Below are 24,627 nucleotides of genomic sequence, written 5' to 3'. Positions count from 1 at the left end.
ACACCCATTTTTTGGCGGCATATCTACTGGGGGCATATCTATTGGGGGCAGGCTAATTTTTAAGTTGATCATTTTTGTATGGCCCCCAAAGGATTTTATAAATATCCAAATGGCCCTTGGTAGAAAAAAGGTTCCCCACCCCTGTGTTAGATAGACGCACAAATATATATTTTAGTGAGAATTAAACATCAACTTAGAAGCTTCTATGACCCAGAGGCCTATAAAGAGTTGGCAGCAATTGCAGTGAATGGCATACCATTACATTTTTTATTTTAGTTCATATTTTCCAAAATATTTCTTGTTAATTTGTGACGTTTTAATTGATTTATTACTATGTAGAATATGCTGCCAATCCAATTGTACCATGAAAGATTACATCAAGTAAATGGATTTTATGTATGCTGTGCAAAATATAATTTTCAATTCTAGTAACCACTTACTCAAATAGTCTTCTTTGCTGTGGTACTCGGCTGTACTGAGTATTGCATTTTGTTTTCTGGGAACAGGAAGTTTTTCTATTGTGGTTGCGGGTATATTCTAGCTCTTTTGCCTGACACTTGTATCACCAGACTAGTCAATTCCACCTACACGATTTACTAGAGAAACACCTGGCCACAGGACCATAATAAGCAGTTCAGGCAGCATTTTTCATAGTACCAGTACTTTCCCTGGAAAAAAGCACTGCTTATTGAAAATTAGTGATATAGGGCCTGATTCGGATTTGTACCAGGCCTGATTGTTTATGTACAGATCGGATGGTTGGTGATCTGCTTATGTGAAGGACCTGGTCTGCTGTACATGTGTAGAACAGGTCCTGCGTGATCACTTGCAGTCCCTCCTTAGCAGCAGCATGATAGACACTGTAAATAGCGAAAGAAACCGCGCTTGGGGTTGCTGGATGAATTAACAGAAGTAATAGACTGCGGTTAGAATATAGACAAATTTAATACATCAATTAAATTAAAAACAAATAAATATATATATATATATATATATATATTTTGATAAAAAGACAATACTGGACAATAGCAATAAACTCTGCTGTCTTATGAACTGGTATGATAGTATCAAGCAGTGTCAGTTCCTCAGAATAATTTGAGGATTAAAATAGATTAGTCTCTCTGGGAAACAATGTCCATCTGATTCCACATAGTAAGTTAAAAATCTCCGGTATATTACCCAGCAAGTCGTGAGAACTTGATTCAAATGATGAGTGGAGAGACCATATGATCCTGCTGGCAAGGGATTGCTTACAAACTGCAGGTGGAATGTCAACTCCTGGAACTCCAAATAGATGACTCTTCTCAGGTATAAACTAGTCCGGATTTTTAGATGGTCAGTGGTGAGAGATCTGGTTTTGTATAGTTTCCAGTAAAACCTCAAAGCATTTCTGTGTAGAATAACCTACACCTTCGTCAGGAGCAGATAGGTGTCTGTATCTCCAACCTGCCCTATTTATACCTTCTTAATTGGATTAGGCATGATTGACACTGCTGCATTTAGGGGGTGGCGATCGAGTCATTCTTTAAATTGAGGGAGTGTTGCCCACACATAGGGGGTAATTCCAAGTTGATCGCAGCAGGAAATTTTTTAGCAGTTGGGCAAAACCATGTGCACTGCAGGTGTGGCAGATATAACATTTGCAGAGAGAGTTAGATTTGGGTGGGTTATTTTATTTCTGTGCAGGGTAAATACTGGCTGCTTTATTTTTATACTGCAAATTAGATTGCAGATTGAACTCACCCCACCCAAATCTAACTCTCTCTGCACATGTTATGTCTGCCCCCCCTGTAGTGCACATGGTTTTGCCCAATTGCTAACAGAATTCCTGCTGCGATCAACTTGGAATTACCCCCATAGTACAGGTTGCTGTGCAGGCGGAACTGGCAGCTATCAAACTGTCCATTTGCAGGGCACCTTCTTAGAGGTCAGCATACTCAGCACTATTCTGGAACTCACACCAGAGCTCCACCACACAGTAATGAGGAGTTGTGTGTAACGCAGCGGGAGCAGTGGCAGACTGGCAGCAGACTCAGTGTCAGTGACTGAGGGTGGGATGTACTAACATACATAGCCGCCCATCGCAATGCGATGACAGAGGTCCTCTGCGATACTTGTGAGAGGGTTGGCAGGGGGTCTCTGTCTGTACCGTCACCTCCCAGCCACGGCAGGTGACATGTGCAGGAATTCACTGGGCTCCTCCTCCTCCCTGCAGCTGGAAGGACAAATGGCCGTGTTGCGGGGGAGCAGGAGGTTGGGGGATCATAGATCACACTGGGAGACTGCAAGGATGCAGGTGAAGGGGTCAGCGTGAGCGTCATGGGGCGTGGGATGGGGTAAGAAGTCCACCATAAAAAGCTGACAATACCCTTCTCATCGATATGCAGGCGGTCGGGGGTTAGTACATTTACCTTAAAATGTACCTTTAGTACAATCCACCCTGACACCATGAGGCAGCGCTGCAGGCAAGCAGGCAGGGGTAAGGGAAGGGGGGGGGGGGTGGCAGGAGGGGATTGACAGATTTCGAATAATCTGCATAGCACAGAACAAAGAAAACTAGTGCTGTAGTGCTCTTAAATCAAACTTAGGCAGAAGGGAAAGGGGGATGTTAGAATTCAGCTATTGAAGAATAATTATTTTGTTTTTCATTAATGTAATTGTAGACTTGCAATTCCACCCCATAATGTGTATAGGGGTACTACTGTGTGGCATAATTTTTATAAGGGGCACTACTGTGTGGCATAATGTGTATAGGGGTACTACTGTGTGGCATAACTTTTATAATGGGTACTACTCTGTGGCATAACGTGAATAAGGGATACTACTGTGCGTGTAACATGAATAAGGGACACTACTCCGTGCTGTGTAAAGTAAATAATGTTGCACTACAGTGCAATATTAATTGGGGGTACTGTTGTGTGGCCATGCCACTTACCCACAAAACCATACATGCACTGTCCCTATTCATCATATGGGGGTGGAGTGCTTTTTTTGGTACAGGGCACCAAAATGTCTAGTTACAGCTCGGAGGAGGCGTCTAATTCCTACAGATGCCTCCTGCTGCATTTACATTTTAGTTGAATGGTATTGCAAAGTTGATTCCCTGCAGCTGTGTGCAATGCCACACAAATCGGAACCAGGCCCTTAACACGACAGCATAGCATAGAACACCTTCTCAGTGCTTAGCCACCTTCACCATCAGTGGAGTTTTCAACTATGAATTTAAGATGTTTTTGTTAAAATACAGTCCTATTGTGGCAAAGAGCACAAATAAGTAATTATCATTACAGTATTAATAATAAGGCCTGTGATTGCTAGACCTGTATCTGTATACTGAAACATATTTATATTACATGTCCATCTTTATCCAGTATCTTACAGAAACTGAAGAGTGTATAAGTGCTGCTAGAAACTTGGAGCGACACAATCTGTTCTCTTTAGATCCCGATTTATGTGTAAGTAACCCAGTGCTGTTTATAACCAGTATATCTACGGATTCCACTGATAGTTTCATGTTTACTTTCACAGCTGTCTGTTCTGTACTGTATGTATGTGATATATTATAATCCGTGTTCTTTGCCGACACGATGCAGTATATTATTGTCATAGGTTACAGAATCTTGTGTGCCGTTGTTCATGAATGGGCCCTATGGTATTGGTAGCAGCTCCATAAACATTAGGCATTTATATCTGTGATATCCTGGATGTGTTGTGTGTGGGACAGAAGCCATTTCACTCACAGTAAATCTCTTTGGTTTGATATTTCAAGGTAACAAAGCAGAATTCAGCTGGTGACTCTGTGCTCAAACCGTTTGAGGAAAAGACAGCTAAGAAGATTATGGTATCGTGTAAATCTCTCAGTCTGAATCTTCAGGCCTGCGTCAGAGAGAATGACAGTGAACCAGTAACAAATGTACGTGGTATTAAACAAAACACTCTTCTTCCGTCGCAGAAAATATATCCGGCTACAGTGTTAAGTAGTGAGGCTTGATTTACAACAAGACTTTCCATGATGTGATATCTCCATTAAAATGTTCCATGTATAGATTGTAGTTGCCATTCAGTCGATGTTTTACAGACCAGTGAGTCTCTATGCGCAGACATCTGCAAAGGAAAGAGTTAATTGGCCGTTCTAGTGAGAACTATGAAACATTATTTTCCTAATTCTGTTTTTACCACGATTCTTTCTAGATAATTCAGTTTAAAATGGTGAAAATTAGAATTTTTTAGACAGTTTTAAGAATTGTCACATTTACATGTGAACGCAAATGGTGTATTTAAATAATTCAGTATGGCAATGGATGTAGCGACCATAATCCCTGCTGCAGATGTAGACTGCATGACACAAATACATTGCATTTGCCATATAAGTCAAATACATACAATCAACACAAGGGAACAAGTATATAAAGTGTTACAATGCAGTGGTTGCAGCTTTATGCTTCGTATGCAGACTCAGTCGCACACAGATATATAAGATATACAAGTTACATATCAAATTAATCAGCACAGTCTCCAGGTGCAGCCTTGTCACATTGCCTTGCGACTAAGACGCTTTTTCAGCAAAACAAGATGCGTAACGGCAGCAGAGTTACCAGGACCTGGTGGCTCACTCACATCATGCATCTCATGCTGCATGGCATGTTGAGGTTAGATTCATGAGGACATACCTGTGCTTCCCTGCCACAGTCCAGATGGACATATCAGTTTGGTCAGTCGTAACTTCATATAATATAGCAGGCACACTAAGGAATTAAGGGAGAGATGTACTAAGCAGACAAACGAGTGGAGAAATGAGCCAGTGGAGAAGTTGCCAATGGCAACCAATCAGCTGCTCTGTATAATTTTATAGCATGCTAATTATAAATGTTACTTCAATGCTGATTGGTTGCCTCACTTCTCCACTCTTTTCACTGTTTAGTAAATCTCCCCATAAATACTAGTGCATCCTGTTACACACATGTCTGACTCCTACTGCCCAATCCCAGCCTGTACCTTCCTGCACTTCTCTGCAAGGGGTGAGTGTTCTTTTGTCCAAGTGTTTTTTTCTCATTGTGTTAAAAGCAAGCAGATAGAGGATCCCCTGGATTTAAGTGAATAATACATTGGTAAAAGAGAGTTTTGGGGAGTGCATAGTTTTAAGTCTTTTTTTTTTAAGTGACACTAGAGAGCCCAGCAGGGTACAAGAGAATGCTGACAGCTCTAGAATACACAAGCAGTTTATAGCTGCCAGGGCTTACTGTGATCAGTAGTGACACATAAAAAGTACTAAATTCTATATTCTAACCATTTATTACCTCAACACACACAGGGCACGGGCATTGGGAAGGACGCTAGTGATTTATTTTCTAAAAGGTAGTGGAACACTTCTTACCCCCTAGGTACTGCAGCCCTGTGCTGAGTAGACTGCTGTTGTGTGACCTTATAACAGGAGGGCTTTATCCTGTGGTTTTTATAGTCTAGTTGGGGTTGCAATTTTTACTGGGGCTCCAACTCTTATCGTCTCCAGTCTAGGCTATGAGAGCTAGCTGTGGTGTTACTTTTGGGGACATTACTTTTTTTATTTAGGTATTTATTTAAAATTCTTTCTTTTACAATGAAAACACCAGTTATCATCATCAAGTGAATGGTGACTCCAGTATGATTGTGCACTGAAAGTGTATCTTAATGCACTTTAAACTTTGTATCTTGATGCTGACATATTTACATGTTTATTTTGAATTGCATGTATCTTTAGTTGTGTGCAACTTAAAATAAGCATTGTATTTTATGGTGCCCATACACTTGTGAGATATTAGGTGCTATCCTTCGATTTCGACCGGATCTGTGAGATAAATCGAAGTATTGTATGCACATTTAAGGTACCGCTCGAATGTCGCGTCTCATGATAGTATGTGCTGCACATAATATTTCTCGCATCGCAGTGCGATCGCATGTGTTTTTTTAACACATGCAATATATCGCACTGTGATGTGCAATGGGCACCCGCCGGGAGCGGCCAGAGGCCCATCACGTGATTACCATGCGATCTATCGCATGATCGCATGGTAATCACTGTGGCATTTCAGGTGTGATTTCCTCACACCTGAACTGCCGGTGCGATGCCCCGCGATGTTGCGTCGCAGGGCATCGCACAAGTGTATGGGCATCATTACATTTGCGCTTCAGATACAAAACCAACTCTAAATGACCCCTATAGATCTGCTGTGATTTTTTTTATAATGAACACTGTAAAACCTCCTAAGGACTTTCCATGGTTGTCCTTAATATCCATTAGGTTTAAAGGTGGAAGAACATGGGAATGTTCTCATGTACGTGAACATCGCCCAGCAATGTATATAACCCCTTAGCTTTCAGTCCAAACCACCTGTTAGGTAGAACTACTGTATATGTGTGTGTGATCATGCAGTAAAGTATATATACTGTATAAGGTTATATTAGGTTCGGAAGAAACTGGTAATCCTTTGTTTTGCTTTCTCTGACGTCCTAAGTGGATGCTGGGACTCCGTAAGGACCATGGGGATATAGCGGCTCCGCAGGAGACAGGGCACAATAATAAAAGCTTTAGGATCACATGGTGTGCACTGGCTCCTCCCCCTATGACCCTCCTCCAAGCCTCAGTTAGATTTTTGTGCCCGACGAGAAGGGTGCAATCTAGGTGGCTCTCCTGAGCTGCTTAGAATAAAAGTTTAAGTTAGGTTTTTTATTTTCAGTGAGTCCTGCTGGCAACAGGCTCACTGCTACGAGGGACTTAGGGGAGAGAAGTAAACTCACCTGCGTGCAGGATGGATTGGCTTCTTAGGCTACTGGACACCATTAGCTCCAGAGGGATCGAACACAGGCCCAGCCATGGAGTCCGGTCCCGGAGCCGTGCCGCCGACCCCCCTTGCAGATGCCGAAGTTGAAGAGGTCCAGAGGTCCAGAAACAGGCGGCAGAAGACTTTCAGTCTTCATAAGGTAGCGCACAGCACTGCAGCTGTGCGCCATTGTTGTCAGCACACTTCACCAACAGTCACCAACTGTCACTGAGGGTGCAGGGCGCTGGGGGGGGCGCCCTGGGCAGCAATGTATAATACCTTTTTATGGCTAAAATACATCACATATAGCCCTTGAGGCTATATGGATGTATTTAACCCCTGCCAGATCTCACAAACTCCGGGAGAAGAGCCCGCCGAAAAGGGGGCGGGGCCTATTCTCCTCAGCACACGGCGCCATTTTCCTGCTCAGCTCTGCTGTGAGGAAGGCTCCCAGGCTCTCCCCTGCACTGCACTACAGAAACAGGGTTAAAACAGAGAGGGGGGGGCACTTATTTGGCGATATGATTACATATATAAAAATGCTATAAGGGAAAACACTTGATAAGGGGTTGTCCCTGTATAATTATAGCGTTTTTGGTGTGTGCTGGCAAACTCTCCCTCTGTCTCCCCAAAGGGCTAGTGGGGTCCTGTCCTCTATCAGAGCATTCCCTGTGTGTGTGATGTGTCGGTACGTGTGTGTCGACATGTAGGAGGACGATGTTGGTGAGGAGGCGGAGCAAATTGCCTGTATTGGTGATGTCACTCTCTAGGGAGTCGACACTGGAATGGATGGCTTATTTAGGAATTACGTGATAATGTCAACACGCTGCAAGGTCGGTTGACGACATGAGACGGCCGGCAAACAAATTAGTACCTGTCCAGGCGTCTCAGACACCGTCAGGGGCTTGTAAAAACGCCCATTTACCTCAGTCGGTCGACACAGACACGGACACTGACTCCAGTGTCGACGGTGAAGAAACAAACGTATTTTCCTTTAGGGCCACACGTTTCATGTTAAGGGCAATGAAGGAGGTGTTACATATTTCTGATACTACAAGTACCACAAATAAGGGTATTATGTAGGGTGTGAATAAACTACTTGTAGTTTTTCCTGAATCAGATAAATTAAATGAAGTGTGTGATGATACGTGGGTTTCCTCCGATAGAAAATTATTGGCGGTATACCCTTTCCCGCCAGAAGTTAGGGCGAGTTGGGAAACACACCTTAGGGTGGATAAGGCGCTCACACGCTTATAAAAACAAGGGGCGTTACCGTCTCCAGATACGGCAGCCCTCAAGGAGCCAGCTGATAGGAAGCTGAAAAATATCCTAAAAGTATATACACACATACTGGTGTTATACTACGACCAGCAATCGCCTCAGCCTGGATGGGCAGCGCTGAGGGGGCTTGGTCGGATTTCCTGACTGAAAATATTGATACCCTTGACAGGGACAAGATTTTATTGACTATAGATGCATTTCTATATATGCGAGATGCGCAGAGGGATATTTGCATTCTGGCATCAAGAGTAAATGTGATGTCCATATCTGCCAGACGAAGACACGACAGTGGTCAGGTGATGCAGATTCCAGACGGCACATGGAAGTATTGCCGTATAAAGGGGCGGTCCATCGGACCTGGTGGCCATGGCAACAGCTGAAAAATCCACCTTTTGTTACCCCAAGTCACATCTCAGCAGAAAAGGACACAGTCTTTTCAGTCTCAGTCCTTTCGTCCCCATAAGGGCAGGCGGGCAAAAGGGCCAGTCATATCTGCCCAGGGGTAGAGGAAAGGGAAGAAGACTGCAGCAGGCAGCCCATTCCCAGGAACAGAAGCCCTCCACAGCTTCTGCCAAGTCCGCAGTATGACGCTGGGGCCGTACAAGCGGACTCAGGTGCGGTAGGGGGTCATCTCAAGAGTTTCAGCACGCAGGGGGCTCACTCACAAGTGGACTCCTGGATCCTACACGTAGTATCCCAGGTGTACATTGGAAATTCGAGACGTCTCCCCCTCACAAGTTCCTGAAGTCTGCTTTACCAACGTCTCCCTCCGACAGGGAGGCAGTATTGGGAACAATTCACAGGCTGTATTCCCAGCAGGTGATAATCAAAGTACCCCTTCTACAACAAGGGAAGGGGTATTATTATTCCACACTATATTGTGGTACTGAAGCCAGACGGCTCGGTGAGATCTGAAATATTTGAACACTTACATACAAGCGTTCAAATCAAGATGGAGTCACTCAGAGTAGTGATAGCGAACCAGGAAGAAGGGGACGATATGGTGTCACTGGATATCAGGGACGCTTACCTACATGTCCAAATTTGCCTTCTCACCAAGGGTACCTCAGGTTCGTGGTACAGAACTGTCACTATCAGTTCAGACGCTGCCGTTTGGATTGTCCACGGCACCCCGGGTCTTTACCAAGGTAATGGCCGAAATGATGATTCTTCTTAAAAGAAATATGGACGCTTTCCTGATAAGGGCAAGGTCCAGAGAACAGTTGGAGGTCGGAGTAGCACTATCTTAAGTAGTTCTACGACAGCACGAGTGGATTCTAAATATTCCAAAATCGCAGTTTTTTTCCGACGACACGTCTACTGTTCCTAGGGATGATTCTGGACACAGTCCAGAAAAGGATGTTTTCTCCCGGAGAAGAAAGCCAAGGAGTTATCCGAGCTAGTCAGGAACCTCCTAAAACCAGGAAAAGTATCAGTGCATCATTGCACAAGGATCCTGTGAAAAATGGTGGTTTCTTACAAAGCGATCCCATTCGGTAGATTTCACGCAAGAACCTTTCCGTGGGATCTGCTGGAAAAATGGTCCGGATCGCATCTTCAGATGCATCAGCGGATAAGCCTGTCTCCAAGGACAAGGGTGTTTCTTCTGCGGTGGCTGCAGAGTGCTCATCTATGAAAGGGCCGCAGATTCGGCATTCAGGACTGGGTCCTGGTGACCACGGATGCCAGCCTGAGTGGCTGGGGAGCAGTCACACAAGGAAAAAATTTCCAGAGAGTGTGATCAAGTCTGGAGACTTCTCTCCACATAAATATACTGGAGCTAAGGGCAATTTACAATGCTCTAAGCTTAGCAAGACCTCTGCTTCAAGGTCAGCCGGTATTGATCCAGTGGGACAACATCACGGCAGTCGCCCACGTAAACAGACAGGGCGGCACAAGAAGCAGGAGGGAAATGGCAGAAACTACAAGGATTCTTCGCTGGGCGAAAAATCATGTGATAACACTCTCAGCAGTGTTCATTCCGGGAGTGGAAAACTGGGAAGCAGACTTCCTCAGCAGGCATGACCTCCACCCGGGAGAGTGGGGACTTCATCGGGAAGTCTTCCACATGATTGTAAACCGTTGGGAAAAACCAAAGGTGGACATGATGGCGTCCCGCCTGAACAAAAAACTAGACAGATATTGCGCCAGGTCAAGGGACCCTCAGGCAATAGCGGTGGACGCTCTGGTAACACTGTGGGTGTACCAGTCAGAGTATGTGTTCCCTCCTATGCCTCTCATACCAAAAGTACTGAGAATCATAAGAGGGAGATGAGTAAGAACGATACTCGTGGTTCCGGATTGGCCAAGAAGGACTTGGTACCCGAAATTTCAAGAGATGTTCACGGAAGACCCGTGGCCTCTACCTTTAAGAAAGGACCTGCTCCAGCAGGGGCCTTGTCTGTTCCAAGACTTACCGCGGCCGCGTTTGACGGCATGGCGGTTGAACGCCGGATCCTGAAAGGGCATTCCAGATGAAGTCATCCCTACCCTGGTCGAAGACAGGAAGGATGTAACCGCAAAACATTTTCACCGCATTTGGTGAAGATATGTTGCGTGGTGTGAGGCCAAGAAGGCCCCTACAGAGGAATTCCAACTGGGTCGTTTCCTACATTTCCTGAAAACAGGACTGTCTATGGGCCTAAAATTAGGGTCCATTAAGGTTCAAATTTCGGCCCTGTCGAATTTCTTCCAGAAAGAACTGGCTTTAGTGCCTGACGTTCAGATGTTTGTAAAAGGGGTACTGCATATACAGCCTCCTTTTGTGCCCCAGTGGCACCTTGGGATCTCAATGTTGTTTTGAGTTTCCTAAAGTCACATTGGTTTGAACCACTCACCACTGTGGACTTAGCATCGTCACCTTCCATGTGAGATATTTTATTAGCCCTGGCTTCAGCCAGGCGTGTGTCAGAATTGGCGGCTTTATCATATATAAAGCCCTTACTTAATTTTTCATTCTGACAGGGCAGAATTGAGGACTCGTCCTCAATTTCTCCTTAAGGTGTTTTCTGTTTTTCACATGAACCAACCTATTGTGGTACCTGCGGGTACTAGGGACTTGGAGGACTCCAAGTTACTTGACGTTGTCAGGGCCCTGAAAAATATGTTTCCAGGACGGCTGGAGTCAGAAAATCTGACTCGCTGTTTAGCCTGTATGCACCCAACAAGATGGGTGCTCCTGCTTCTAAGCAGACGATTGCTCGCTGGATTTGTAATACAATTCAGTTTACACATTCTGTGGCAGGCCTGCCACAGCCAAAATCTGTAAAAGCCCATTCCAAAAGGAAGGGGGCTCATCTTGGGCGACTGCCCGAGGGGTCTCGGCTTTACAACTTTGCCGAGCAGTTACTTGGTCAGGGGCAAACACGTTTGCTAAATTCTACAAATTTGATACCCTGGCTGAGGAGGACCTGGAGTTCTCTCATTCGGTGCTGCAGGGTCATCCGCACTCTCCCGCCCGTTTGGGAGCTTTGGTATAATCCCCATGGTCCTTACGGAGTCCCAGCATCCACTTAGGACGTCAGAGAAAATAAGATTTTACTTACCGATAAATCTATTTCTCGTAGTCCGTAGTGGATGCTGGGCGCCCATCCCAAGTGCGGATTGTCTGCAATACTTGTACATAGTTATTGTTACAAAAATCGGGTTATTCTTGTTGTGAGCCGTCTTTTCAGAGGCTCCTTCGTTGTTATCATACTGTTAACTGGGTTCAGATCACAGGTTGTACGGTGTGATTGGTGTGGCTGGTATGAGTCTTACCCGGGATTCAATATCCTTCCTTATTATGCACGCTCGTCCGGGCACAGTATCCTAACTGAGGCTTGGAGGAGGGTCATAGGGGGAGGAGCCAGTGCACACCATGTGATCCTAAAGCTTTTATTATTGTGCCCTGTCTCCTGCGGAGCCGCTATATCCCCATGGTCCTTACGGAGTCCCAGCATCCACTACGGACTACGAGAAATAGATTTATCGGTAAGTAAAATCTTATTTTTTATCTTGTGATCTTGATAATTTCTCTGCTGTTTCCCCATGTTCACAGATTGAGCCGTTCTTTGTAAGTCTAGCTCTGTTTGACATCAGAGAAGGGAGGAAGATCTCAGCTGATTTCCATGTAGACCTCAACCACGACATTGTGAGACAAATGATTTGCACTTCCACAGGAATGGTGGTGAATGGTAACACGTCACCATCTGTCAGTATTACCAGGGAATTGGAAGAACCCCAAGTCCACGGTTTTCCTGAGAAATGGATGCAGCACCCTAGACAGGTAAAGTCATATTTAGAGAAAGTCAATAAATGCAAAACATGTTGGTTTTATTTAATAAAGTACTTAATTTTGACTTTTATATACGGTATGTTCAACTCAGCATTTGATGTGCATTAATTAATGTTAAATAGTGGCTGTATTCAGGGCCATCTTAACGTATAGGCACACTGGGTAGCTGCCCAGGGTCCCACAATTCAAGGGTCCTTCGTGCAGGACCACCCCCCCACCCCCTCCCCGCCAGCCATCTGAAAATTGGGATCCTGCCGGCGTTATGGTGACCGGCTGTCTCCCAACCACTAGTCACACAAACCGAGTTTTCTGCCTAGCTACACTGAATTACACACTATCAGAGCAGCCAGGCAGCATTCCCTACCTGCCTCCAAGTCTGCAGCCAGTCAGTGAATGGCTGTCAGTATGCTGACTGGTGAATGGCTGGAGGTATCCGCCAGTCAGAGTGCTGACAGCCATTCACTGTATGGAAGCATGTGGAGAGATGGTGCGTGACCGCAGGAGGGGTAAGTTCTGATTTTATTTCATTTATTTCTATGAATGGGTGGCTGCGGGCCCCAGTACACTGCTTTGCCCAGGTCCTACAATGCTGTTAAGATGCCCACGGCTGTACTGCTCTTTAAAGGCAGACTTTTGATACATCTGATACACTGGGCTGTATTAGGAGCGTATTGTCATTTAACAACTTCTATAATGCATTTTTTATAAAACCTCAACTTCATTAAATTAAGAAAATACTAAATATTGTGACAGATATGTAATGTGAGAAATAAGCTGAGGATATTTGAGAGAAATAGCTACAGAACACGTCGGGCATCTGGTGCCTGTCTGGTTTTCTTAATGCATTCATGAAAGTGTGAATTTTAAATTGCACAGTTAAATTGCATCTGTCACATTACTTAATGTTTGCCAGAATCATATTATTTCTATTGAATCCATAGTGAACGCATGCCTGTGGAAGTAACATCCCATATGTAATACTCTGTATAGGGCTGTGATGGTCAGGTTACAGGCTTAGGCTATAGGAGTTCATTACGTCATGTTCCTGCAGATAAGGGGAGGAATGAGGCAGTACTTGGAGTTTTCTAAAAAAAACAAAAAAACAACTTATTGTTTTTCTAGAATCCCATTCCCAAGCCAAAATAATTCAGGACACTGGCCACAGTTTTATGATGCCCAGAAACCAAATGTCTGTCACTGGTAGCAGTCACACATTGTAGTCTGCCACTTAATACTGGTCCCCATAGAGTGTATTAACAATGTGAGTAAAACGCTTTATACACTGATTGTCTATTGTGTTTCTCTCACAGGCAGTTTTTTCTGTGTCCAATCCACATAATGAGGTGGTTTTAGTTGCCAGGATAGAAAAAGTCCTTATGGGAAATATCGCCAGCAATGCTGATCCATATATAAAGAACTCAGATTCCAGCAAGGTATGTCCATACAATCTGCTTTATGTTATGTTTTAGCACAGTTTCCACTATTGAAATAGCTGAAGTGGTTTTATTATGATTTCATACTTGCTCCTATTTGCATACTTAACTGCAAGAAATTAACATGCTATCATTCAACCTACTGTATAGTAAGTAGTCAATTGTGGACTCTATTTGGAACATTGAGCAGAATAGAATATAGTTGTCTGTGTACACAGTCTGGTCTGTAGAACAAATATCTATGACTCTTAGGGATAATTTCTTTCAGAAATAATTTATAACAGGGAGCTGCCTATGAGCAAAAATGCATTAGCGGGTCATGGACTAAAGGCTGTTGTGCCCTCTCCATCAACAAAAACTCCCTGAGCTATATTTGACCGAGTATAATGTTTTATTCTTGAGTTTCTCAGGCATAAAGTCTCATCTCAGTAAATGGCTCCGTTTGCAACCCTACATTGCAGATGTGTATTGTACTGTATTGTACAGTATGCTGTTATTTCTCTTTCAGTCAGCACAGAAATTGCTGAAGTCAACAAAGCAGTTTTGTAGCAGGTTGGGAAAGTACCGGATGCCTTTTGCATGGACAGTTAGGTATGTATATAGAAGTATTATGTATAGTGTATATTAGTATATAATTATACCTATTAGAGTGCCCCTTGAGTGTCTGTTTCTGAATCATCTTTTGGTAACCTCTTCTACAGCGAGCAGTCATTTTGTTAATTCTTGTAATTGGCCAAAGCTGATTCATCCAATATAAACTGAAGGATACTAGGAAGAAGGTCTGTTCTATCAGGGTAAATAGCCCAGTTCTTTGTATGCTACCGCTCACAGCACAGGTTACTCAGAGCTGGGGGTTATCTCCTGTGGAATCAGCCCCCACTATTACCAGAGCTAGGAGTGCTGTATGCTTGGCATAAATTGGAGCACAAAGAGGAGGTGCAGCAGCCATGCCTCCTGTTGGAGCTTGTCAGTGGCTAGCTAGATATGTTGGGGGCAGATGGGGCAATATCCTATACACAGTTAGGGCCAGTTCATGTATTGATTTCTCCACCAGAGACGGATTATAGGTGAGTAATATGACAGCACGGACCAATACCTACCATGGTAGCTTGTAACATTTTTGAGGTGAGGAAGTTTTATTTTCCTTATGAGGTTACAGTATATCGACAGATGCTTCTCTGTCGTTTTCTTTTACCTTCCTCTGACTTAACACAAGTAGACTGTGTAAACTGTTCAATAGCTACGCCATTATTCATCCTTACTGTTATTTCCAGATAATTGGTCTTTGCTAAAATAGCTGTTCTTATACTTTACGTAAGCATCAACAGGATAATGAAGTTAATCTTTATGTAGTTTCACTTTAAATGATAGCTTCATATAAAATTAGTGAAGTACATACACATTGTTGGTCTGTTTCTGAGGGGGATAAAGCACCTCAACCAGTGACGTGCGGTGAGGTCATTGGCTGAGGAGGCAGTAGCTAGTAACAGAGCCAGATTTACACACACACGCACATATCGTACCATCCAACATTGTAGAGCAGGAAATCGGGAATAAATAAATAAAGTGGGCGTGGTCAAGGGTAAAGGGGGCATGGCCCGTGGCACTGCGATATAATTCGATGGGGCTACAAAGACGCTGAACTCGGTAGAAAGCTCCTTTTGGCCAGTACAGATCGGTATTGTAGCGGCTAAAAAGGTACAGTTGAAGGGTAAGACATATATAAACCTGATCGTTCATGTGAGCATTATACAAAGGTGCAAGAGCTCTATGCTCCCCTTGTCTAGCCCCAGCAGCCACTCACCAGCACGTTCCCCTGCATGTTACCCATCGTGGTCATCAGCATCTCCTTTTTGTTAGCTGATCCTGGTTGTGAGCTGGAACTTCCTGGATAAGTCACCTGAAACTGCATCAAGCCGCACCCCCTCAGTGAGGCTCCTCCCTTTGTTTTTTTTAGTATTACTGGCCACAGTGAGGCCCTGCCTCCAGCTCCAGGCAGTGTCTGACTATCACAGAGGGGAGGCTGAGCTAGTGGCGTAAGTTTGTCCCAGTTGCCCAGAGGCAAGAAAAATATTGGTGTCCCCCCCTATGTATATCATTTGCTCCTGCATAGTAAGAAAAGTACTAGAAAGGAAAGAATTGTCTCTTTGTTGGCGCACTTGTTGAGAAAAAGATAAGTATATTTAAAATGTAACTTTTAATTTCATATAATTAAAATACCTGATAATGTGAAAAATGGCAAGACAATATTTACAAACAATACACTAAATAAAGATAATAAATATCAATTGCTCCTGTGTGTCCTTATTATATTTTTGTGATTTTAAGTGTGTGCAAAAAGTATCTTGAAACCAACCGCAAATTGTTGACTATTCAAGTTGTACCTTTATTTGCTAAAATACCCTATTAATTATAATTTATGGGAGGGTACATCTCGTTATCTAACAATTAATCGAAGTATACAGTTGAACTCTTATTCAATATTCATGATTGTGCATACATATATGGAACCAGTCGTGTCAATCCTATGCACAGTAGGTGCGCTATTTTCTCTTCAATAGTAATTGAGTCAAATGACCCCCGACACTATTAGAGTATGTCCCCAAATATGTGAGTAATGTAATTATATTTATATTGGTGGGGCATATATCTTCCTACCCTTCATACCAAATCTCTGTACCAAGACAGTTGCATCAGTAATGCCTCTTTGGTATTCTAACTGTCTCTAAGGGTTAGTTGGAACACTCTCCACCCTATTATCTATAGTATAGAGAATGAATCATCAGACATCTGTACCTTAATTTCATAGTGTGGCCGGAGAGACCAACCAGCCACACGTGTAATGGCGGCTGCGGCACTGAAGGTGTTAACCCTTGTGCCTGGCGCCATATTAAGGGACAATGGGCGCTGGGCGTCACTGTTAAACGTACTTACGGCGCTGGGTACGGACTGTTTAAAAGTTTGTTTAATGATGTGTTTTAACATGTCATATGTAGTGCTCTATGCACAATTGCAGGAATGCATGTTTAACTGTATTTTATATTCAAGATGTGGTCATCTGTATATTTAAAGAGGAAAATGCACTTACTATTATAGATGTCTGAATAATCATGTCTTATCCTCTGGGAATAGGACAGGGCCCTTAGCATGCCACTTCCTATCAGAGAGGTGTGAAGGACAATACCTTTTGATGTGTAAGTTCTTTAGAGAGAGATGCTAATCACTGGGTTTATGGGCTTGGAACTTGTTTCATGTACCTGATTTAATTGACATGCGAGCGACCTATGCAGGAAGGAAGACTGTTTGTATTGTAGCCTTCCTGTTGTGGTCTCAGACACTGGGTTTGCCTGGAGATGTGAATGAGACAGAAACATTGTGTTTTGAAGCTATGTGATAAATTTATCAATAGTGAATGCTAATCTGATACCAAACGCCTGTGTCAGAGGAAGGAGGATATTGTTTTATTGCACTTATATCCTTGTAAAATGTGATTTATTGGTATTTTGTAAAATAACCTGATTGGTTGGAGAAGACAGGGAGGGCTTACCCCCCTGTGATACTGTGTGGAAAACTGACATAAAAAGGAGACCTGCGTGCCTCCAGAGTGGTGAGTTGTAACATCTTCTTCTGCTGAAAACATCTTGATTGTATGCTGTTGCCCCTAGCAATAGGGAGGAGCCTTTTTAAAGGTTATTTGAGCAATAAACATCTTTGCCTCAAGACTGCTTCAGTTTGTGACCTACAGGGTTAGGCCAAACCTAGCCCCGTTCTCCGGCTGTCCAGGGAAGCACCTGACGTCTCCAAGCTCCGCCTTCCGCAAGCTACCGGTAGAGGCCTAGCAAGTGGCTAGAGGGGATTCGTCAACACCACACAGGTGTGGTAAGGCAGTGCGTCGGCACATACAGAGCAGAACCGTGGTTCCAAACGCCACGGCAGGTTAGGAGTTTGGTGGTGGCAGCGAGAACCCGCCCACAACGCAGTGGGTGGAGTCAGTAACAGGCGGTTACTGACGGTAAGCGGGAATCCCCTATGTGGTCAGGCCTCGTGCGGCTTGACCTTCCATTCTGTGCGCAGTCGACGGGACGCGGCAAGCGGCGAGTGCTTCCGTACGGTACCGTCCTGTCACAGAAATTGGTGGCATAGTGGTGGGATAATCCCAGGCGGCTTTTCATCACCCGATTGGAGAAGCCGAGTTACTCAGGAGAGGAGTAACTGCAGCGCAGGAGAACGCACAAGATGGCGGAATTCAGCGGAATGTCCAAGGAGGATCTGGAGATCGTATGCCAGGGGAAGGATGTGGATATCCCTTCCAACACGTCCAGAAGCGTCATGAAGGCGGCGCTCAGGAGCGTGGAGGAGTCTCATCGGGCGGAGGTGGAAAGCACTGACGGCGTCAGCATCGCAGAGGACGGCCCAACAGTGGACCTTCGTAAGGAACCGGTGAGAACCACAAGTCCCGCCCTCTCTCACAGCAGCAATGTTTCCCAGCAATCCCTAGCAGGGCCAGGATCCCAACGTCCCAGGGGGGGCGGCCCGGATACCCTAGCAGATCGGCTAGCGGAATTGGGGGAAAGGGCAACGGAGCAAGAGCGCTTGATCATCATCCAGATGTGGCGTGATGAGCGGGCACCACAGGCCGTGGTACCCCGGGAGCCGTTGCCAGCTGTTGTACACAGATCAGGACGTATTCAGTTTGCCAAGTTTGCAGACAGTGATGGGGACATTGATGGACATTTACAAGTTTTTGAAAGGACTTGCAAACTACACGATCTACCCAAGTCAGAGTGGGTGAGACACCTTGTGCCCACTCTGCATGGAGAGGCCTTGGAGGCCTATCGAGGAGTGGCGACGGAGGACTGTGGGAACTACGACGAAGTCGCGAAGGCCCTCCTCCAGCGATTCTTCATCACTCCAGAGTCTTACAGGAAGAAGTTCAGAGACTTGCCTAAGAATCCTAGCAGCACCCATGAGCAGTTCGCCACCCAGCTGCGGCAGTACGTGGTGAAGTGGGTGAAGGATTCGGAAGCCACTACATGGGACGCACTGATTGACCTGATCTGCAGGGAGCAGTTCTACCGCAGGTGCGCCCAAGAAGTGAAGGAGTGGGTGCTAGATCGAGAGCCACCCAGCTTAAAGATGGCTGCCCAATTAGCCGACAAGTATGTGGCAATTCGGCCACGGGGGCAGAAGCGCCCAGCCAGCAGCCAGCTCCAACAGACTGTACCACCAAGGGGACCACCCGCGTCAGCTCATCACCCCCAAAGACAAGCATCTTCCAACCCGGGTGCTCTTGGCCAGCAACCGCACCGCAGCGTCCCTGCAACAGATCAGAGATCATCGGTGCCACGACTGGAGAAGAAGTGCTACGGCTGTGGGAAAATCGGACATCTGAGGATGAACTGTCCTGCATCCCAAGCACCCCAGACTCGTGCCCCAAATCAGAGTGCTGGAGCCCGGATCGCTTGTTTGACGAGAGGAGATGAGCCTACAGAGACTGTTCCCCCTCCAGTCAGTCCGATGGAGTGTGGCGAGAGACAGGTGCACTCTGCGGAGAGAGTCACCTGCATGGCCAAACAGCCCCTACACAACATGTGGAGGCACCTGCAGCCAGTCCACGTGGGACCCCTGCAGGGAGAAGGCCTAAGAGACTCTGGGGCCTCAATCACTGTGGTGAGCCCCCACCTTATAGATCCTGCTGCAGTATTGCAGGGTTGCACTGCCACGATCACCCTGGCAGAAGGAACAGAAAAAGCGGTTCCCATGGCAAGAGTCTACCTGGACTGGGGAGCTGGACCCGAGTTGCGAGAAGTTGCCGTCATGGATGGTCTCCCAACTAATGTGGTCCTAGGAAATGATCTGGGTGGTGGGATCGTCACTATGTTTGTTGGCGCCATTCCCCGGAGTCAAGTTCCAAAACCACCATTGACATCAGCTACTCCAGCACCGCCCAGCCCAGAGGAAAAGACTACAGCTGCTAGACAACTGCCAGCACAGCCAACCACAGCATCAACCAGCCCAGAGGAAAAGATTACAGCGGCTAGATCAGCACATCTACCCCGCATGCCTTTTGCCTCTGGTATGCCCACGTCCACTAGCAATGCAGAGGATGTCGGTTCCAGCTCGTTTGATCCTGTGGGGGTGCCCAATGATGCTCCTGACCCAAGTGGTTTGCCAACTCCGGTGGTGAGTATGAGAAACCACACTGATTTTTCCATGACTGACCCCTACCAGACTGACCCTAGTAGTCCCCACCTAGATCCCCCTGTAGAGTGTCCCAATTTAGGAGAGATTGAGGGCCACAGGCAGGAGTTTAGGGAGGTTCAACTCTCCGACCCATCCCCGAAAGGCATGAGGCGCCACTCTGGCAGCGGCCTTGACCGGGTTGGGGCGGGAAGTTTGACCTGGCGGGAAGGGTTAAGGTACAGGGTAGACAGGAAAGTGGGAGGGGATAGACCAGATAGGGAATGTGTCCAACTGGTCCCCTCAAGGAACGTTCCTGCGCAACCGGTGTCGGTTGCCAGCGAAACCCCTTTGGACAGTAACCCGGAGACAGACCGTACCCTGAAGTGCCTGATACAGAGCTTACCCTGGTCTGGAATGTCGGATGACGCCCAGACCACATGTAAGGCTGGTGCCATGCGTTGGCAGCCGGGGCACTCCAGCGGTTGTGTTGTCTCTGGGCCTCTGCCCATAGGAGAACCCTTGCAGCAAGTTGCTGTGGACATAGCAGGTCCCTTGCCTGTGCACAGTAGATCGGGGAAGACACGCAGCCTCCCTGTAGTGGATGCCACACAGGATCCAGAGGCTGGTGGTCTGGCCGCCATCACTGTGGCACAGGTAGCGGACGAGGAGGGAAGAGTAGGCCTAGGTGACAGGGTAGGTTTCCCGAGTCATAGGTCGACAGAAGAGGATTGGAGGGCAGGTCTGACAGTAAGGACAGACAGTTGCCAGATAGGTATGACGGAGGTGCAGTGCCTGGGGCACCATGTGGGAGGAGACAGGGGTAGGCCCAACCCAGAGGGGGTGGAGGCAACCAGAGGCTGTCCCCGACCCACATCACCCAGACCGGTACTGACCTTAGAACCTGTAAGGCCCTACGGACATGTTGTCATTGACTTTAGTCCTGTAGTGAACCCCTTGACAGAGGTGGCTAGGAAGGGCATTCCCAAGTCAGTGGACTTTGCACCCGCTTGCGAGTTGGCATTCCAGTCATTGAAGAAGGCTCGGGTACCCGCTCCAGTGCTGATGGCGCACATTCTTGACCAGGACTGTGTGTTACGAACTATTGCGCCACTGCACGGACTGGGAGCTGTACCGATCCAGAAAGAGCCATATGGGCAGGAGCACCCTGTGGCCTGTTTGAGCAGGAAACTGCTATTGTGGGAGGTGAGGTATGCCACAATTGGGACACCGTGGGTGGCACTTGTTTGTAACCGGCCCCCCACCGTGGTGACTTACCACCTACCTGTTAGGTGGCTGCAACCTACCTTGGGGGAATTGGACAGACTTTTGTGGTGGAGCCTTGAACTTGGACTTCAGGTGGACTATTTGAAGATTGTGCACCCACGAAGAGAGGCCCACTGCACTATGGATGAACTGTCTAGGCCAGAGCCTACACATCCCAGTTAGCGTCCCCTTCACCCCAACGGACTGCGGGACCAGGACCCAAATCGTTGGGACATGGGTCCCTGGTTGACCCGCTTGAATGGGGGGGGGAGGAGTGTGGCCGGAGAGACCAACCAGCCACACGTGTAATGGCGGCTGCGGCACTGAAGGTGTTAACCCTTGTGCCTGGCGCCATATTAAGGGACAATGGGCGCTGGGCGTCACTGTTAAACGTACTTACGGCGCTGGGTACGGACTGTTTAAAAGTTTGTTTAATGATGTGTTTTAACATGTCATATGTAGTGCTCTATGCACAATTGCAGGAATGCATGTTTAACTGTATTTTATATTCAAGATGTGGTCATCTGTATATTTAAAGAGGAAAATGCACTTACTATTATAGATGTCTGAATAATCATGTCTTATCCTCTGGGAATAGGACAGGGCCCTTAGCATGCCACTTCCTATCAGAGAGGTGTGAAGGACAATACCTTTTGATGTGTAAGTTCTTTAGAGAGAGATGCTAATCACTGGGTTTATGGGCTTGGAACTTGTTTCATGTACCTGATTTAATTGACATGCGAGCGACCTATGCAGGAAGGAAGACTGTTTGTATTGTAGCCTTCCTGTTGTGGTCTCAGACACTGGGTTTGCCTGGAGATGTGAATGAGACAGAAACATTGTGTTTTGAAGCTATGTGATAAATTTATCAATAGTGAATGTTAATCTGATACCAAACGCCTGTGTCAGAGGAAGGAGGATATTGTTTTATTGCACTTATATCCTTGTAAAATGTGATTTATTGGTATTTTGTTAAATAACCTGATTGGTTGGAGAAGACAGGGAGGGCTTACCCCCCTGTGATACTGTGTGGAAAACTGACATAAAAAGGAGACCTGCGTGCCTCCAGAGTGGTGAGTTGTAACATCTTCTTCTGCTGAAAACATCTTGATTGTATGCTGTTGCCCCTAGCAATAGGGAGGAGCCTTTTTAAAGGTTATTTGAGCAATAAACATCTTTGCCTCAAGACTGCTTCATCTTGTGACCTACAGGGTTAGGCCAAACCTAGCCCCGTTCTCCGGCTGTCCAGGGAAGCACCTGACGTCTCCAAGCTCCGCCTTCCGCAAGCTACCGGTAGAGGCCTAGCAAGTGGCTAGAGGGGATTCATCAACACCACACAGGTGTGGTAAGGCAGTGCGTCGGCACATACAGAGCAGAACCGTGGTTCCAAACGCCACGGCAGGTTAGGAGTTTGGTGGTGGCAGCGAGAACCCGCCCACAACGCAGTGGGTGGAGTCAGTAACAGGCGGTTACTGACGGTAAGCGGGAATCCCCTATGTGGTCAGGCCTCGTGCGGCTTGACCTTCCATTCTGTGCGCAGTCGACGGGACGCGGCAAGCGGCGAGTGCTTCCGTACGGTACCGTCCTGTCACACATACCAAAGTGTCAAATGAGCATATTGTTCTAGATAACCTGGAATATAGTGTCCGCTTTATTTATCAGCAGTATTACATGAGCTGGATCAAAATACAATAAGCCTGGCAATACCACACCTCTATCAAAGCTGTTGTCGCCTATGGTAGAGCTATGTTATGACACATTAATCCTGATCATGCTACAGGCTTGTTACTTACAATTTTTAATGTCCAATTCCTATCTCATATAGTTTAACAATTGCAACTTATTTATATCTCTCACATGTAACTATTCTGTTGCTATCTCAAAGAGCTGCAACAGTTGCAGCCAATGTTACAATTTTTTTTGTCAGGCATGGACTTTTTACTGTGTCTGTTTATTACATAAAGTATATCAGGCTGATGTCCAAATAAACCTATACACACTGCTAATGTAACACTGTAAGATACACTTGTGTTACATAGAGTGTATAAAAATACAGTGGGTTTAGTTATGCTGCACTTTTATCCAAGCTATTAGCGCTTGTGGTACGAGCATATCATGACACATAAGTACTGATCAGGCTGCCAGCTTGCCATTTAAAAAGTCTTAATATGCAAAATTTTTGTCAGGCATGGACTTCTTTTTACTGTGTCTGTTTATTATATAAAGTATTCCAGGCCAATATCCAAATAGACCTATACACACTGCTAATATAATACTGTAACGTTATGTTATATAGAGTGTATAGAAATACAGTGGGTTTGGTAATGTTGCACTTTTATCCAGGTTATTAACACTTGTGATATGGGCATGTCATGACACATCAATACTAGTCGGGCCGTAAGCTTGCCATTTAAAAAGTCTTAATGTGCAATTACTATCTCATATAATATGGCAATTGCGGCTCTATTACACAGTCATGAATTAATCCCTATGTCTGTTTATAACATTAGGTACTTCAGGCAGATGTCAGAGTAAATCTATATAATATACTATTACACTCCTGCGGGAGATACTCGTATTTGCACGTCGGAAATATGACTTCACCACATTAGTTTTTTCCTATTACATAGGTATAAGCTATCCACTGTGTGCATTTGTTACACGAAATCTCCCCAACTTGTGTTGGGGTATATCTGTATAATAAATCAACTTGATTCAGCAGGGTCTGCTCATATTGGCGTGTCAGGATTATAGCTATGCCTTAACATAAAGATCCCGCTATTGAGCGGATATTGATATATACGTATTGTTTCAATAAGCACCTATCCTGTCCGCAAACCTAACTATTAATCACGTTCCATATAGTGCACTTCGTATTGTGAATTACATGAATTAAATAGAGCATTGCACACACATATTGTTTTCAGTATTCACACTGACGCCGCTCTGAAACGCCCACGTGCACGTTTCACATTAGCTTCATCAGGGCAAAACGTTCATTTACTATGTGTGAATACTGAAAACAATATGTGTGTGCAATGCTCTATTTAATTCATGTAATTCACAATACGAAGTGCACTATATGGAACGTGATTAATAGTTAGATTTGCGGACAGGATAGGTACAATACGTATATATCAATATCCGCTCAATAGCGGGATCTTTATGTTAAGGCATAGCTATAATCCTGACACACCAATACGAGCAGACCCTGCTGAATCAAGTTGATTTAGTATACAGATATACCCCAACACAGGTTGGGGAGATTTTGTGTAACAAATGCACACAGTGGATAGCTTATACCTATGTAATAGGAAAAAACTAATGTGGTGAAGTCATATTTCCGATGTGCAAATACGAGTATCTCCCGCAGGAGTGTAATAGTATATTATAT

The 24,627-nt window shown here is 45.5% G+C and overlaps 1 protein-coding gene across 7 annotated transcripts in view; it reads left to right on the top strand.

Annotated features, from left to right (window-relative positions):
• Positions 1–24,627, top strand: part of DOCK10 (dedicator of cytokinesis 10) — a 691,954-nt gene that overhangs the window by 392,884 nt on the left and 274,443 nt on the right. For all 7 annotated transcript variants that reach the window (XM_063916012.1, XM_063916009.1, XM_063916010.1 and 4 more), the window contains exons 10-14: positions 3,372–3,455; positions 3,770–3,913; positions 12,118–12,345; positions 13,665–13,787; positions 14,296–14,378. In XM_063916012.1, coding sequence (XP_063772082.1) covers positions 3,372–3,455; positions 3,770–3,913; positions 12,118–12,345; positions 13,665–13,787; positions 14,296–14,378 — 662 coding nt within the window. The remainder of the gene's footprint in view (positions 1–3,371; positions 3,456–3,769; positions 3,914–12,117; positions 12,346–13,664; positions 13,788–14,295; positions 14,379–24,627) is intronic.

The sequence above is a fragment of the Pseudophryne corroboree genome, chromosome 4 (assembly GCF_028390025.1).
Source record: "Pseudophryne corroboree isolate aPseCor3 chromosome 4, aPseCor3.hap2, whole genome shotgun sequence".
NCBI lineage: Eukaryota > Metazoa > Chordata > Amphibia > Anura > Myobatrachidae > Pseudophryne > Pseudophryne corroboree.
Note: the sequence above shows the minus strand (reverse complement) of the source record. Positions and strands in the feature narration are given on the sequence as shown.